This window comes from Cuculus canorus, chromosome 3 (assembly GCF_017976375.1).
Source record: "Cuculus canorus isolate bCucCan1 chromosome 3, bCucCan1.pri, whole genome shotgun sequence".
NCBI lineage: Eukaryota > Metazoa > Chordata > Aves > Cuculiformes > Cuculidae > Cuculus > Cuculus canorus.
The window spans coordinates 47,948,735-47,966,500 of NC_071403.1; the positions used below are offsets into that span (position 1 = coordinate 47,948,735).

Genomic DNA, 17,766 nt, shown 5'->3' on the forward strand with positions numbered 1-17,766 from the left:
TTAAAAGGAAAGACCCTTCACATACCTTATGAGCTCCTATGATGTCAGGGAAGCAACCAAGAAATCCTTTATATTCATGATTTGTTTCCATCAAAAAGTGAAGATCTTTCTTCGGCTAATAAACAAAGCATAAGCATCAGTAAAAGTATCTGTGGCATTGTAACACCACAGCAAAGAAACTACAGTGCCAAAAATAGGATGAGAGAACAAAAATGAATGGAAGAACAGAAAAAGACAAACCAAAATCTTAATTGTTTGTTGCAAGTCTTTCATGTTTAAAAAAATCCTTACTAAAATATAAGCTTTTCTGAGCAAGGCACTGAGCACCAGTGAGCAGATACCTCTGTTCTCTATTCTACTCAACACCGGCTTATGAAGTGAGGGGTCTTGCCTCAAATTTTCACTGAAAAGGAGTTACCAGTCCTAGCAATAGCACTACTAAGCAATGATCTCATATTAGTAAGCAACAGGTGCATCTCTTCAGCTGCTAAGTTGGAGACTTTAAGCTTAATACATCAGTTTCTGACTAATACTAACACCAATCGGGATTTATTTAAGCTGGATTGTTACTGAAACAGGCAATTTCATGTCACAACAACGAAACACAGCGATATATGGATCCTACAGACATTTGGGGAATGGAGACAGAAGGCAGAAACCCTACCCTTGATTAAATATCATTCTGTTGTATCAGTAATATAGACAGCTCTCTGACATCAGAAAACACACATATTTAAAGATTAAGTAATGATCTTAGTATTCTAGAAACCACAATGTGAGTTTTCTGATCCAAGAGAAATACCCTCCCATCACATCCCCCCTAAATTGACACACAGTAGAAAAGATGATGATTGTGCATTTAAAAGTATTATTAATAATTTCATTTAAATTATCTGCAGCACTAGTAGTCATTATTATGTTTTAGCACAAAGGGAAAAAAGTCAGAAGCCACAATCCAGATAGGTGATATATTTGTACACACTAATGCCAATGCATTCATAATATTCTTACCTGATCTGCTACAAGACTGGCAATTTCTTCATAGGTTTTTCCTGCTTCTGTTATTGCTCCATTGAGATCAGATTCTCCTAAAAGTAAACATCAGTGTTCCAATTACAGTAAGTCAGTCACAAGAAGAAACCTGCCTTGATTCAAGGCAAATTTCTAACCCAGTTTATTTTACAATATTAAACGCTTATTCATCAATTTATAACCATCAGTAATAAAGAAGCTGGAAAACATTGTTGATTTTATACTATTAAAGAAGTAAACCTCTGAAGATCTTGTAGAAAATGAATGCTAAAGGGGCCGTATAAACACTGTTCTACCACAGTACTATTGCTATTCACTTCTGCATTTCATTATTATGTTGTTTAAATACACAAGTACTCTCCCCGCCATGGGGTAACAGGAAGCCTACAAGGACAGGATGGAAAGAAGAAGGAGGATGACACTAGAAAATGGACTGACAAAGCTGAAAAGGCACCTGCTGTTCTGATCTTTAATACCTTTCATACTTGGCAAAATGTAAATTCTCCACGATGCTCTATGGAGCAGTGATGCTGGCCCTAAGCTTTTCAACTCTCCTGGACCGTAATTATTAGAAGGTCAGAGAAATGGATGGAGGCCTAACTAACTTTTTTCCTTGCCAACAAGACTGCTGACCCTTTAGGGAAGTCTTGGGTAATATTTTCAAGCTGTACAAGAATCTCTGCTTTTGAGAGCAAGTTTCTAACTCTCATCATCATATGAAATAGATCAAAGGGCCCCACAAACTACACTTAAAAAATACAGACATCACCACAAATCCTAAGCTAGACACCACCACAATCACTCAACACTGTATTACTAGCAGGATGTGGCTATGCGAGACAAAGATGGAAACAAGCATTACATTCTTACATTCTTGTTTTTTTCATGCCACTTCATATTCCCAAAACACCACAGGTTTTTTCCATCCTTGTTAGCTTGTCCAAAGCATGTAGTCAACAGTACGGAAAGCAAATTGAGGTAGAGAAAGGGGAAGGTATCATTGGTAGATATCAAATATTTTTTTAAGGAAAAATAATTCTTCTCATCCTTTCAGACACGTCTTGATATTAGACAGCAGTTAGTCGTTTACAAACATTTGGGTTTTGTTCCATATACATTAGTCAGTGACTTAAATAAAAAACACCAAACATTACTGAAATAAATTATTAATTTGAAGTAGCTTCTTTTAGTACAACATGTGGACTAATATATGTTAAAAATTTATTAGAGAGGACTCCTTCATTTTAGCGTGTTCTAAAGGAAACAAGGTAATGACAATGCTACTTCAGTTCTGTCAATCAATTCTTACTTTCCATGAGACTGCTTTCATAAAGCCCTTTGAGGGAAAGCTACTGGCCCTAAGAACTATTAAGTCCCGCAACACAAACACTGCTACAGAAGTAGTTATTTTTCTCCTATTTGAGCTTGTCTGGATAAAATAAAAAACCCTCATGAAATCCCATTGTGAGATCCAAGAGTGAGATACATAAATCAGAAGATATCTTCAAATTGTTGTAAAATGATAAAAAAATTCAGGGAGATAAATTGCATTATTTCAGAATTCCCCATATCTCCTCAAAAGTAACCTTGAGTCTAGCTGAACTGCTGCTCAGGCAATTGACTCCTACGACGAAATACGGTATAGCTTTAATTAAGGGTTAGAAGTCAGGTTGATCTAGATGTTGCTGTTCTTTTCAAAATACCATAAAAAGACAATGCCTTTTCCTATCCAAGCAAAACACTGATCATCATCACTGATCACTGATCATCCTATCCAAGCAAAACACTCCCAACACTGATCATCATTTATTTGGGGGCAGCAGGGCACAAAGACAGCTTGTAGAAAACATAGGGTGCATTAAGAGTTTCTAGCACTAGCAGAGGCTTCCACACTCCTCCAAAGCAGGGCTACGGGATGATACATTCAAAAGCTGTTCCCGACGGTGGATCCTAACAATAGATAGCTATACAAATATTAGGAGAATATCTGCAGCTCCTCACACTGCATCCTTATATTCTACAGTCTCTTTCAGATAGTGACAAGGCAGCCTTAGAGAGTCAGATTTCACCTCTCCTGCTGCACCCTCTAAGTTCTAATACAGGTTTATCAGCAGTGTCAAGCCATACCCGGTCACTCCCTACACTTGGCCACCTTGCCAAAGTTACTGCACACAATCCCCATGCTCATCCATCAGAATAACCCGAATTTCAACAGCGGATTGCTTCCAATCAGTGTTGTCGGCATGGGTTTTGGTCAGAATTTTGCTACTTAAACAGGCCCAAGTTTCTAGCGTTCTCAGCTTCTAAACTGATGCAAAGCTGGGAACGGGCTTCTTAACTCAAGCTGTGAAGGCTGAGCTGGGTCCCAGTCCAAGGATATACCAAGATGTCAGGATTTTTTCTAATCAATGAGAAGCAGAAAGCCCCACACACTGCTGACCTTTACAACAAAATTAGGGCAGGGTGCATTGTCTGGTCAAAACTATCAATTAAAGATAGTTGTCAACAGACCAGTTAAAACGGCCAGTCATATTTCACAGATATTTTAAGACAACCACAGGTAGAAACCAATACTTTCATTGATTTACAGGCCTGCATGCTGTTGTAGGAAGATGAAGGAAGACGTAAAACTATGAGGAGTCTTTTGGAGATGTTTAGCAGAGCACCTTTCAGCAATTTAAGTGCTTGGTAAGTGCCAGTGGCTATCACCTCCGAGGGAATACACCAGGCATATTGAGGGAATTAATAGTCTGCAAAGCTTGATAAGGGCAGCAGTTGTTTTTTTTTATGTTTGTTTGGTTTTTTTTGTCAAGAAGTGGGTTTGTTTTGTTTTCTTTAAAAGCATGTTTTAACAAGATCCAGGAGCAGGAAAAAGATCAAGTTTCATGTATTATGGAACTTCTCATAGCAAGATTTTTCTCAACAAGTACATCTAAGACTGATAGTGTTCAACACACAAGCAGCTCAGAAGGCAAGATGTGCCTGTTGCTAGCTGGCAGGGTAGTGAAACTTGCATGTGGCTATCTAACAAAATTCCTCAGGAGTGATGCAGGATTAAGAGATCTCACTATGGCTGAATGGCATACCACTGCCATTCACTCTTTCACAGTATCAGAGAAAGACTTGCCCAGGCTTGACATTGCAAAAGAGAAGCCATGCTATTTGAGGCCATGTTAGCCCAAGAATATCATATGATGTAATAAGCTAAGCAACACAGTGCCAGTCTACAAGACACTTTCAGATGTAGTCTGGAACTGCCCAATATGCATTTTTTGAACCAGCACCATACTTACAAAGCACATGTTCTTAAAACTGATGGGGTGACACATAGGCCCACAGCCAAGTTAAATGAGAACCTCTCAACGTGTCATTAATAGTTTTAAATGTATCCTTGCCTTTGCAAACACTGAAAACAGATTCCAAATATGCACTGTGGCTGGCAATTAACTGATAAGGCTCATTCTGCAGCACAAGAAAAACAGCTTGAGTGAGTCAGTTCAACAAGTTTAAGATTGCACTGATCAAGATGTACATTTTAGGCTGGAAATCAGAAAAGAAGGCAGTAGACATTCACCACATAAGGGACTGCAGACCAAGCGCACAGCACTGATGAAAGAGGTCGGGAGAGCAGATACATCCTACCTTAAGTGTGTAAATAAATCAACTAACGGTGCATTCAGTACATCAGCTGTCAGCTACTAGTAGGTGAAAACACTTGTGTTCTCTCAACAGAAACTCAGAAACTGAACCCTAGCTAGTTCTTCACTTGGAGGAACAGGTCCAGTGCCTTAATGTTAATATTGAGATTAAGAAAGCTGCATCCTAACAGTTCAAAATCCAATGCTTATGTCTCTTGCACAGCGCCTGCTTAATCGACAGACCGGTACCTGAGGCAGCAAATTGCATATGAACAGCAGGCAGGATAGAGTAAGGGCAGCAGTGACAACAACATTTAATGCAACACATGTGCACTGCACTTATTCTCTCCTCCTGGGAACTGCAAATAAAAAGCAAAGAATCCCATATATTATTAGTTCTGAAAAAATACACTAGTGTACCAGTTATTAAAAAGAACAAAATACATGGAGTCGGGACAAAGGCAAGGACATTTTCCTCAGCAAGATACTTGGAGGCAACCAGGTACAACTGGGCAAACAGCAAAGAGAAACACCCTCGCCTTGTTCCCAAGCATCATGGGATCTATTTTTCCCAGACCATTTGAAGATGCTGGAAATCAAACTGAGATTTTCCTATGTAAGGTTGATCTGCAATTTTCACATAATCATAGAATATTCTGGGTTGGAAGGGACATTAAAGGTGAAATTTTGCACCCTAGCTTTAAGCCACATGGTTTTCCCTTTAGTGTGGCAAAGGAATGTGTTATAGATCAAGCAATTACCAGTCCTTTCTTGAGAATCCTTGCTGTAGATTTTACCTGACTTGGATTTACAGTTTTCTAACACATGCCAGGAGTACCTAATGATGTAAATCCCCTACTTGGTTCTCACATCCAAAAGTTAACTTTTTAGGCACTATGCTGTGCTGCAATTCTAACTAAGCAGCCATCCTGTTGAAGTACAGGACAAAGATGAGAGAAAAACTACAGGTCTATGTCTATTTCCAATGCTTCCAGCAGCAGAGAACCTGAGTTTCAGAAACAGGTGCATTTTAATACATGATCTATGGGGCAAAAAGCTTTAGGAGCACAATGCAAGGGATACGATTAGTCAGAGTAAGCACTGGTCAACTAAAAAAAAGTCATAAGATGGAAAGATTTCTGAGAGCCTCTATGCTATGAGAGCCTCTATGCTATAACGTTTAAGATTTTATAAAAGAACATTTTTGCCGTTAAGTCTAAAAAAAAAAAAAAAAAAACTACACATTTTACAAGAGGATCCCAGAGAAAGTGGACTCAATTAGCTCCCTCTATGATATGAGGAAATATTTTCCAGTTACCTGAAAAGCCACCAGTGGAATTTAACACATCAAAGCAGGATTTTAAGTATGGCCTAAAGACTACATTTTAGGACAAATTTGAGCAATTGATGTCCTTCTCTTCCCTCCCACAAGTTTCATAACTAACATGACAGGCTCTATTTTAGGGCTCTTGAAGGAGAGGGAAAGGTGAAGGACAAGAAAAGGCTACAGTAAACAACTCTCCAGCCCACATAATGGAATACAAAAATCTTGTAATAAGTTTTCTGCCTTCATGTGGAGTTGTTTCATGAAGTGAGTTACACAGTACTGTGACTGATATTTTCAAGGCCGCATTTTCTCCCTTTTCCTTTGATATCATAAAAAATGCTACAGCATGTTTTGTCTGTCAGGTCAGTGACCAGATTATGAAATAATGAGGTCAAGTTAAACTCTCCCCCAACTCCCCAAGATGATTATACAGCAAGAGAAAACAAGATTGTAGACTAGAATATAAAAAAACCCATAACACACAGGGGAAACAAGTTTTTAATATTTTTTTCCAGAATCATGTTTGACATCTAAAGGTCAGAAAGGAAGGCATTAAGATCTTTTGCAAAAAATGTAGCATGAGGTAATTAAAATATCTTTTGTTAAGTAAAGCATAAACAAAGCTACAGAAGTACCTTGGTATCCACTAGTGCTGAAGACCAATGCCAGGCTCTGCAGGGCTTTTCCTATCTTCTGGTATTCCTTGGGTAGTGCTGAAAGAGGGAAAAGGATGGGGAAAAGAGGGAAACAGAAGTAAAAACCCATAAGGTTAAGTGGGACTAAATCTGCAGCATTTCCAAAACTTGATAGAATCAGATGTCAAAACCAATTAGGTTTTACGTTTCCGCTAGTGAAGCATTACAGTCACATTCTTATCCCCCCTGCCTACAGACATTCCAAAACCAGATAAAGCAATTGCAATCTAGATTCTTGAAAGCCACAATCAGCTGTGGAAACAGTGTGTGACTGCTGTTGTGAAAAAAAAAAACCAAACAAACCCAAATCTCACTGCACTCCTAACTCAGTCCTCCTGTGGATGAAGTGAGATCTTTTTTCTCCCCATCACGAGGAGACTCTATGCTTTTCGGGAGGAGCTGGTGCGGGGGTAAGGGCTGCAATGATGTGGAGAACAGATCTCATTAATATTTTAAGAGAGGGGATTTTAATATAGTACCCAAACTCTCAACTTGTGGATTTCATATTTAAAGGCACTAGAAACCAAGATTATCAAGGAACCAGAACTGATGCAAGTATCTAAGTAATAAAATCGGTTTTATAATCTATTGAAAATGTATGCATAAATTGCTTCCTCACAATTAAGTCAATACACTGTGATTTATGAGTGAATTCATTATTAACACTTTGAATGCTTCCACCGCAGAGGCTTAAAAGGCCATGTGAAAAGTGAAAGCATTTTTTTATAAGCTACCTATGCCAGCAGAAAAAAAATCCAAGTAGATGTGCTTTTTATTGTCAAACATTTGTGTCCAGAGGGTACACCGTCCAGATTAATAGCAGTTTTTTAGTTGCTCTAGCTTCCCACACCACCTGATTTCACATAGGAACTCCTTTGTGTGGTAAAATAACCAACACAAAACTCTCAAATCGCATAATTTTGTTGATTCCCTTTGATGAAGTTCTGGCCCAGAAGTTAGATTACTTATGAGAACTGGTACTACTCATACAACAGGTATCATTCAGAGTATTAGAGTTCTGTTATCAGCTGTTAACTGGTTACCGAATTGTCAGTGGAAACTTCAGTGAAGAACGTTTGGTTTCTTTTCACTTGCATTTAAGAAGTTTCCACTATCAGACATTTTAAATATCAAAGAATAGAATGCACTTAGCTCAGGAACTGCCAAAAATACTTCTGACTATGAGGTAGTACTAGAGCTGACGGGGAACTTAAAACCTCAGAGACTACTGAAATTCTTCAGTTTTGCATGCCCAAATTTACCAGTCCACTTTTTCTATTCAGGAGCAACGTCCGGAAAGTTAGAAGTTAAAATTTACAACACAATCACATCTGACTTACTGCATTTTCGCTAACTAATTAATAGCTGTAAGTATTAGAAGAGTCATGACACATCTAATGCACTAGTGTCATAAGTTTAGGGAGATTTTAGCAGTGAACAAAATACTGAATTTCTACAGCAAGCACAAGTCACAGCCAGCCCTTAACTACGGTGGTTTTGATCATCGCTTCTGTAACTGAAAAGCAGTGCTATTTTCCTAGTCTCATCTGAGGGAGCTTATCCCTTCTCCTGCCCTCCACTTCCCCCTTGGTATCACTTCCTAGTGAAGCAAAATCCATACAATGTTAGACCTGTGTTAAACTATTTTCAACCAGCAGTAAGGTCAGTGATGCACAAAGGAAAACCGCCTTATTCAAAAGTGGAGAAATGTAAACAATTTAAACTTCATATCCTACTGATACTAAGGTTTAATGTAGTCACTACTAGAACAGACCGGGCTTCTATACTTCCCATCCCCTCCAGTCAGCCTGAGATATTCAACTGCACTGCTAGATTAGAAAGCAGAAGAGGGATAACTTGGGAGATGTACTTACTCCCGAGTCTGGGACAACGTGTTTTTTGTAGGAGTAAGAAAGTGTTGAAAGAAATAAATGGAGATTTATGTGATAGGTCTTTGGTTGCCAGACACTACAGCCTGCCCTGAAGTGTTTCTTATTACAATCCTCAGCTGTAGTACCTGCTTCTTTTCAATAGCTGCCTTGTGGTGGCCACAAACACTGAACACTGCTGTGGACTAGGAAATTAGAGCCCAGGCAGAGTCATAGGGACTTGGTGTGAAGTTCTGCAACCCTAAATATCTGTGGGAAGGAAGAGACAAGATAGGAGAAAAAGAATTGGGCTAAAGATTAAGTTAGAATCAAGTTGCTTTTTATTTTCTTTTTCTGTTTTTTAAACTCGTTTAATCTTTAAATCACTCCTCCTGGCATGCAAGAATCCTAAATAAGGGGTTAATAAAAGCAATCATATATGATTTCAAAACAGACAAGTCTACTTTGCCCATATCACTAAAAGGTAGATAAACGACAAATATATGAGAACAGATCCAACAAGGGTTTTAGCTGGATTACGAGGATTATTTAACTTTTAATATTTTTAAACCTATAGGCAGGGATCAGATACTTGTGTTATGAGAGAAGAAAAAAAACAAACCAAAAAGACTTGTACAACATATCATCCCAGAGAATGAAAGCAGCCAGAATGCCATAAAATCCTGATAATAATTTAGGATTTCCTTTAGTTTTCGGATGTCCTTTAGATTATAAACAAAAATAACAATAAAAATAAAACAGAGAGAAGCAACACAGACATGACTGCTGAGTTTAGAAGGGACACTTACGCCCTGTACACCTCTTCCAGTGCTCCTGTCCCACTGTCAGCAGCTCTTTAACTCCATCATCCATTGCTTTGGTGAACCTACCCACTGCATCACATTTCTGTTCTCTGTGGCATTTGGAAAAAGCAAAACCAAAACACAGACAGTTTAACAAGTGCATTATGCTAACTTTAAACACAATACTGAGATGTTTAGTAGTGTCAACTAAGTCTTAAAAAAAAAAAAAATCAGAGAAATTAATTCTTTGAAATCTGCCATTTCACCAAGGTCAGAATTTCCCTCTTCAGATACAAGCATCTTTCATTTTATTTTTCCCTTTCTGTTAAACATGTGGTACTGGACTATCTTTCTTACTATAGGTAGTTACTTTCGAAAAAACAAAAAGGCTACTAGCCAATAATATCCTTCTCAATGAGATCAAATAGTAACAGAACCGCAAAATCCAATTTGAGGAAAATGCATCCCTAGAGCACTTAACAGAAATAGAAGGACCACATATCGATAAGAAATTAGATGTTAGAGTAAGTGAAGTAGCAAAATTCATACAACAATGAACAAATACAAAGCAAATATTTTTTCCAGGTAGATTAATAAAAATCTAAAATAGGTGAATTAAAAATAATACAGTAGTTCTTCTAGGGAAATATATATGGCCTAACTTTGTATTATAATGATAATACCATTGTGTTCAGTTTTGTTATATAGAAGGAAAAAAAATTAGCGATGCTCAAAAGAGAATTCTGAATTAGTATGTGCTTTTTTAACCTTCCTTAAGCATGTTTTCAGGCAGCTTTCAAAGCTTTCCATTATCACAGCACTGCATACATGGCAACACTCTGTGAACTCTACAAAAGAAAACTAGATAGATATTTTCTAATTTTCTATGAGCATCATTGAAACTACATCAAATCTTACAAATGCTCTCAGCCAAGCCTATAAGACACGAGCCTTGCACAAAAGCAACCTAAGCTACTCAGTAAGTCTAGCACACTTGGGAACCGTTCACAACTGAAGGATTAAAGACCAAAATATACTTCCATAGCAATATTAAACATAACTCCATAGTATCTGCCAGTACTCTAGCTCATCAACCAGCTTTGTGTAAATCTTTTTAAGATCAGTATTCAGTCACCAAAGTTAAAGAGACAAGACATGGACTTCCACCAAGTTTCAGAGAGGGTGATAAGAAAATCTCATATTCAAAATTTTTCAGCTCGACCTTGATGAGTATCTCTTCAAATCCATGAATATATGTGCACTCTTACTCTTCTAGTTTTTACATTAGGTCAGTATCAGTTGCATATCCAGATGCATAATGTCCATGCAAAAAAGAAATTGCCTTACATTTCTACCATGTCCAAGTCAGGAGCTTCTGGTTCCATTGTAGAAAAGATCAGGACCCCTACTGTTTCATCTTTTTCTGCCTTCCGCTTTCCAGTTTTCCACTCCTTGAGGAAAGACAAGGAAAAAAAACCAAAAGACAAAGTTTGACAACCACTGTTCATGCATCTTTAAGGGCATCCACTGTAGCAGTGAAAGCAGTATTTAGGAGAACACTTAACCAATAGACCACCCATAAAAACCTTTTAAACAAACGTTTCCATGAGGCCAAGGTTTCTTAAGAGTTTCCCTCCTTATACACTTTGTTTTCTAAATTCTAGGGTAAACAGACCCCTCTTGTACATTACTGAAATACAGGGTAAGAGCAACTATATTCAGCTGTATCTGCACATGTGATACTGCCAATATCAGAAGCTTCTAGAGAAGATCATGAGACTATTATGCAATTGCCATAGGAAATTCTTAGTAAGAACAGATAGAAAGGTTAAGAATTCCAAATGTATTGCAACATCTGCTCTGTTTATATCAGTCCATAAGCAAACTACTAAGAACTGCTGACTAGCTAGCACAATTATACACATCTCTACTGGCCATCCAAATAGCACTTCACTAGGACTGCTAGTTACATGACCGCAGAATACTTCTGGTTGGAAGTGACCTCAGGATGTTTCTACTCCAACCTCCTACTCAAAATTGGGCAGACATGACCTTAGTTACTCAGGGCTTTATCCACTCTAGTCTTCAAAACCTCTAAGGATCATTTACTTTATCAGCAAAATCTCCTTTGAGGAGGAAGCAGCAGAGTTTTCTTACTTATTTCCTCATCAGTAAATATCTTAATTAGTAACAGAGCAGCAGTTCGGTCACGAAGAAACCATTATTTACTGAAGGCATACTGAAGGTGAAGATATTAAAACCTCTTCAAATGTAAGAAAATGCTGAGGGGAGGAAGCACATAGGAATTAAAAAGGGCTGGTTCTGTCAGGTAAGACTGTGGCACAATGCTGTTGCAGCCCATCCCCGTGAAAACTGTTGGAGGGATATTTTTACATATAATACAGGATCAGAGCATCCAAGATATGCTTCTGTTAGCAAGCAGTACCAGAGGACCACAGTAATTAATAAGTGTAAGAGAGACACAGCAGGGCAAGAGCTAAAAGAATTGTTATGCATGTTCCTATTCTGCTGGAGGACGTAAACTGTCCTTAAAAGACTGGCAACAAAGCTACTTGAAAGAATACTTCTCTGTTGGAACAGCATATAGCATTTCACAGAATCAGCTGTATGCCTCATTTTGATCAATCGGCTGAGTGAGCTGGCAAACACAGTAGCTGTCAGCTGTCTCTACTGCCCACAGGGGGGCAGACAAATGAGAAGGCTACAAAGCTGAACCCGCCGGGGGAGAGGGGAGCAATTCCTCAGTCTTGGTCTGTGTCTGAACTTTATTTCTTACCTTCTCATCACGGAAATTGAGAAATTGCTGGAAAACTTCACTTTCTGACACAACAGGATGGCGACACATCCTTGTCATCCAAGCTTGCAGTCTCTCCATACGCATTTTGATAAATTCTTCTTCAAAGCGCCCTGTTATATATTTAACAGTAGACGTTACATTTTTACTCTAGTACACTCAACTTTTTTTCTTTTTAATTAAAACAGAACCTGTAATTCATCTGGTGAGTTATTAACCACTTAATAACTCGGAACTTACAAGAAACATTATACTGAGAAATCAGAAGAACCTTATATTGCAGTATATTTGTTACTGACCAAGAATACCTTTCCTTTTAAAGACAGTCAGGAAATATTAACAAAAACCAAACATAATCCCAACTCACAAATCAAATAAAATTTGAGTCACTTATCAAATTTGTTTAATCAATAAAATTTGATTTGTGAAAAAAAAACAAACCCAAAAAATATTAATAAACTTTGAGATGGAAAAATTAGGTATTCAGGTGACCCAAAAGAAAAGGTAGGCACAGGCTCAGAACGCAGACATTTTTCTGATATAGTCTACTAAATCCTTGGTCTATGTATGGATCTAGAGGGTTGGAGAAAAAGGAACTACTTGCTTTCCAAGTTGTCATGTCCTACCTAACAAAGCATTTGAAACTGGACTGCTCAGGTATGAATCGCAGATTTAAAAAAAGCAGTACCTCCCATAAATATTTTTCTATATAGGTAAATGCATGTGTTAAAAAAAATAAATCAAAAAATCCTAAATAAATCATATATATAAACTGGTTTGAATATTCATATGTAAGACTAACTCATTTTTTGGTAGTTCAGAGATTTTAACACAAACTATTTAAATAATCAGTTTATTTCTTTTTAATCAGCAGCGCATCATCACTGTGTATTTACAAGAACCTCTTCATTTTAGCATTTAGAGAATTAAAAAAATTCTCAATGTCAGACTTCTAAAGCAGTGACCATGATGTATTTGAAAGGAATGAGAGATTTCTCCACAATTCAACTCTTCCAATTTCCATAGCAGCGCATGTGACAAATCTTGAAACATGTACCCTTTCAGTATACTTCTACTATGGCAGCAGCTCCACAAGGTTGCGTTTTCTTGTGATGTTTTGTTGTGTTTTTTTTTTAAATTGCAAATATGGAAACTAGTAAGACTAGCAGGTAAAGAACATAAGTGAAAAATGAAGTTTAGTTATATTTTCTGCAAGTTAGATAAGGTAAAAAATTAAAAATAAACTACTACAGAGAAGCCATTATGTAACTTGCAGTAATACATTTTCCCACCTTAATCTACACTGATATCTCTGCAGCGCTCTTGCCAGCATAAGGAATGCAAGGCAACAGGAACAGTAACATTTGGAAGTTACGTGCTGGTCAATAGGCATATCATCACCAGCAAAGCCATGATCCTGAGCAAAGTCAGTCTATTTGTCAAGAATCTCGCTTTGCCAAGAATAATAGCCTAGAAATACTTCTCTAGACAGTCTTCAGAAAGAAGCGTCCTAAACACAAAGAAAAATAAGGACTGTTTTTTCAGTGTTTCCCATAATGTTTAAAAAGAGAGAGGAAAAGAGGAAGAGAGGCATGCTTTTTCTCCCACTGACTCCGGAACACCGAAATCCACAGGCAAGGTTTAACTGTGATGCCAAACTCTTGAGTCTTTTAAAGTTACAATAAATTGTGAAGATCCCATCAAGTATTCTGGCTTCCTTTTAATTCGCATGCACATGTTTAAGCAAAAATATTAGAGAATTGTAAGAGACGAAGGGGAGGGGAGGGAAGGAAGTCACTTCCTCACTTTTCAGCTTCCTCGGCATTTATCCCAGCATCTGCATCAATGCTTAGCTTTCTTCAAGCATAGCAGAGCTGCTGCATTTTCAGTGATGCTCACAGTCACACGGTTGGCGACATGCCGGCTTTTGTATGTTTGGTTTTGGCTGGTTGTCTCAAAGGCTGTATAAAAATCTTATCAGAAAACACACAAGTGGAAATGGACAAAAGTAATCCATTTTCCTCCTATACAGCTGTCCATTCTTTTCCTCACACACATTCTAGCACACCCTTGTAGTAAGGAAGCCAGAGACTACTGAAAACACACAGCCACTGCCATATTCAAATTGCAATGACTGAACTCATGAGCATTTAAAGGGTTTAATCCCACTTCTATTGCAGTCAGAACAAAAGATTTCCATGAGTTTCAGAGAGTTTGGTGATGCTGAACTGAGTAACCAGAGCAGAATGTTATAAAAATGAGCTATACTTTCTAAATCAAGTGTGAAATTGAGCTACAGGAACAACATTTTACTTGCAAGCAAAAGAAACCCCCAGCTTGTCAGAGGATGCTCCCTTTCCTTCAAGGGCTTTGCTCCAAAGCTCCTACAACCTAACACACATACAAAAATGCAAAAGAAAAAAGCCATCCTCCCCCCAACAAAAACACCCCTGCAAAAAACATTTCTCCAGACAATCAGCAAATACGGAACTTAAGTAGTTATCTCTCTTCAAGAATAGTAAGTAGTCTCTTCTGTGGTGATTAGGGATTTTGTTTGATTTTAACTATTTTTTTTAAAGTCACTGGACTAGATGAGTAAACCTGAGCTCTGAAATGATGCTCTTAGTGCTCATATTTTATTATCAACAGGCCATCACAACTCATCATAAGTTTTGAAAAGGTTAGGAGGGTTTGATACCTTCTTTAAAAATAATGGGTACGAATTATTATTTCTTACAAACAGTAAGAAATAAGTGAACCTTGTAAACAAGTGATCTTATTTCCCACCCCATGAATTCAACAATTGGAAATAATTACCAGTTACTTGCTTGTCTGGAAGAGAGGGGATTGGAATGGCTAATCCAAATTTAACCAGGAGACGCTCGTACAACCAGTCAAAGTGCTTGTATCTATGGTTGACAGATCGATTAGTGTTCTGTAAGAGAAATGCAACTCTGAATTTTGACAGGCAGCTGCATATAGTGACATGAAACAAGCATGACCAGAATAAAAAAAACACGTGGAATGTAAATAAAATTTATGATTTACAGCCTTGAATCTGTAATTACAGAAAAACTTGAAATGCTAGAACAAAGTATCACGCTAGAGGAAAAAAAGTGTGACAACTAACACTTACTCTTACAATCCTGTTATTAAGTCACACGAACTATATTATTGCTATGTACAAATGGCCCATATTTGGGAGAGAGAATATTCTGTTTCATATACACTTACAGTGCAGGTCAGCTGATATTCAATGTAGCTCTTGAGACCATACATTTTAGAACCTTTTTTGGGATCTGCTACCACACAGTCAAATGTAGAGGTAGGATAAACCCACATTGGGCCATAATCACCAATCTGTAAGAAATTGCAAACATTATCTTTAAATGCATCATGTCGCACCAGCTGCAAACAAGGAGACAAATACTTTCTTCGCTTGAAAATTTTTTATTGATTTCATCAGGAGCCTGATAGTCAGGAAATGGGGGTTTCTTGCAGCCACATATACTTATTCTGTATTTTACAATTTTTCCCAAATAGCAAAGGAATGGTGAAGTCTGGTGCTTGCTAATTCAACCACATTTCACTAGAACAGCGTATATCTATAAGAGTTTAGTTTTTAAGATCATACAACGATTTGACAGACCACGATCACTGAATACTGCAAATCCTTATGAATGCAGCTCCTACATATTAGATAACTACCTAGATAACTAATAGACAGCATCTCCCTCCCAGTTCCAAAAAGGCTTATTGTCATGGCAACAAGTAATGCAGATGCAGCATGACAAAAGTACTGAAAAAAAGAATAAAAAAATAATAATAAATCAGCACACTTAGAAGAACGCAGTTAAAACTTGTCCCTGAAAAATCGCTCAACGGTATGACTCTGAAGTGTAGTCTACTACAAGTCTGAAATACTTAAATAGTACACAGTTTTATTATGACAGTTCTATTTCTAATTATATATTCAGTATCAGTTTCTTTTGACCCAAACACATATAGCAACCCCAAGGCTAGAAGTTAAGTTGGGGAAACCGGAAGGGTGGAGATAATTAAAAAACACAACAAACCACCACCAAAAAAACCCCAAACACAAAATCCCAACCCCAAAACAAACCACACCACCCACACACAAAACCTACACACACATCCCCAACTTACAATTATGGGAATTTTCTCTTTGGGTTTTGCTAGCTGCTTTGCCAACAGATACTGTTCCATCCCAGGCTTTGCAAATCCAGGAAATCTAACAATAAAACAAAGTGACAAGTCTATTCCATATTTTCTTTCCTCTGACACATGCAGAATTACCTGTCAATTAAGAAGTAAACCTTACTGTTTCTCAAGTACAGAGGAGAATTGATGTGGAGTACTTAAACAACCAACAATTTCCTCTGAAAAGACAGAAAAATTTTAGCTAATGACCTCCAGCTCTTATTTGTGTATACAGGCCTTTTCTTCCAAGGCAAAGCATTATAGCTACTTGAGCTCCACAGCCTATGAGTGCAAGCATAACAGCAAAACACAAATTAACATCTGCCACCCTAGTGCAGTCCACTCTGTCTGGAAATGCACACACACACATTCTTACGCACACCATCCTGCCCTTTCAGATGATAAGAATTCAATGATCTGTAAGAATGGTGAACTGCAGATTTACCAAATACTTCTAAACACAAACATTGTTAAATAATTTATTCACAGTTTAGAAAGACAACCACACAAAAATCATCATAATGTCCTTAACATCAGAGTATAAAAAGCCTTAGAAAAACCAAATGATGGTTCTCTTTCTAATTAGGATGACACGTAGCCCTTCAAGTACTGCCAACCTACTGCCTGCTTGCAGGAACATGAGCAGTAAAGTAGACTTAGTTCACAGACAAGCAATGCTTTTAACTAAGGTATGTTTACAATGGCTATACTAAATGGGTTTGCAACAAGTAGATGCCACAATGATGCAGAGGTACTGTTGCACAACTGGACAAAACCTACCCTGATAAACAAAATCATCTGTCTCTGCATGACCTGTTGTTAATTTTATATACATCTACCTGAGGAGATCAGTTTTCTATAATCCTTTTGCACCCTGCTTTCAATCACTCCAGGATTACTACACAGTAACATCTTGGAGTAACAATAGTTTTAGAATCTACAAACCTTAAATTGTAACATTAGATAATGGTAGTATAACTATGACAAAGCCTCGTGCTTTTGCAATATCTTTACCTAAAAATCAAGCTTTCTGTGGCTCAAGAATGAACCTGGATGATGCACAGACACAGAAGACCAGAACTTTTCCTCATTTCAAGCAACTCAAATTGCTCACAAATTCCAGGGCAGCTTGTCTGATCTGTCTCACTGTATGGACAACCCATCAATTTACTTTCATTTTAACTAAGTGCACATAGTTTTAAAGAGAGTTAAATTTTAAAGGTCAGTATGCCCAAAAGTTCAGACCTTGCAAAAGTGTCATTTGTCTGTATAACACCTCAAAAAATCATACAGCTTTGTCATGTACTTTCCGATCTTCATGGGTCAGTGTTCTCTGATCACATAGGGAGAATGCCAAGCTACAAAGC

At 37.7% G+C, this 17,766-nt stretch overlaps 1 protein-coding gene across 2 annotated transcripts in view; it reads right to left on the reverse strand.

Annotated features, from left to right (window-relative positions):
• Positions 1 to 17,766, reverse strand: part of SNX9 (sorting nexin 9) — a 57,336-nt gene that overhangs the window by 6,403 nt on the left and 33,167 nt on the right. For both annotated transcript variants that reach the window (XM_009570353.2, XM_009570352.2), the window contains exons 7-15: positions 16,346 to 16,430; positions 15,413 to 15,538; positions 14,996 to 15,113; positions 12,161 to 12,291; positions 10,711 to 10,814; positions 9,370 to 9,473; positions 6,633 to 6,710; positions 1,012 to 1,088; positions 26 to 115 (exon numbers count right to left, since the gene is read on the reverse strand). In XM_009570353.2, the coding sequence (XP_009568648.2) occupies positions 26 to 115; positions 1,012 to 1,088; positions 6,633 to 6,710; positions 9,370 to 9,473; positions 10,711 to 10,814; positions 12,161 to 12,291; positions 14,996 to 15,113; positions 15,413 to 15,538; positions 16,346 to 16,430 (913 nt within the window). The remainder of the gene's footprint in view (positions 1 to 25; positions 116 to 1,011; positions 1,089 to 6,632; positions 6,711 to 9,369; positions 9,474 to 10,710; positions 10,815 to 12,160; positions 12,292 to 14,995; positions 15,114 to 15,412; positions 15,539 to 16,345; positions 16,431 to 17,766) is intronic.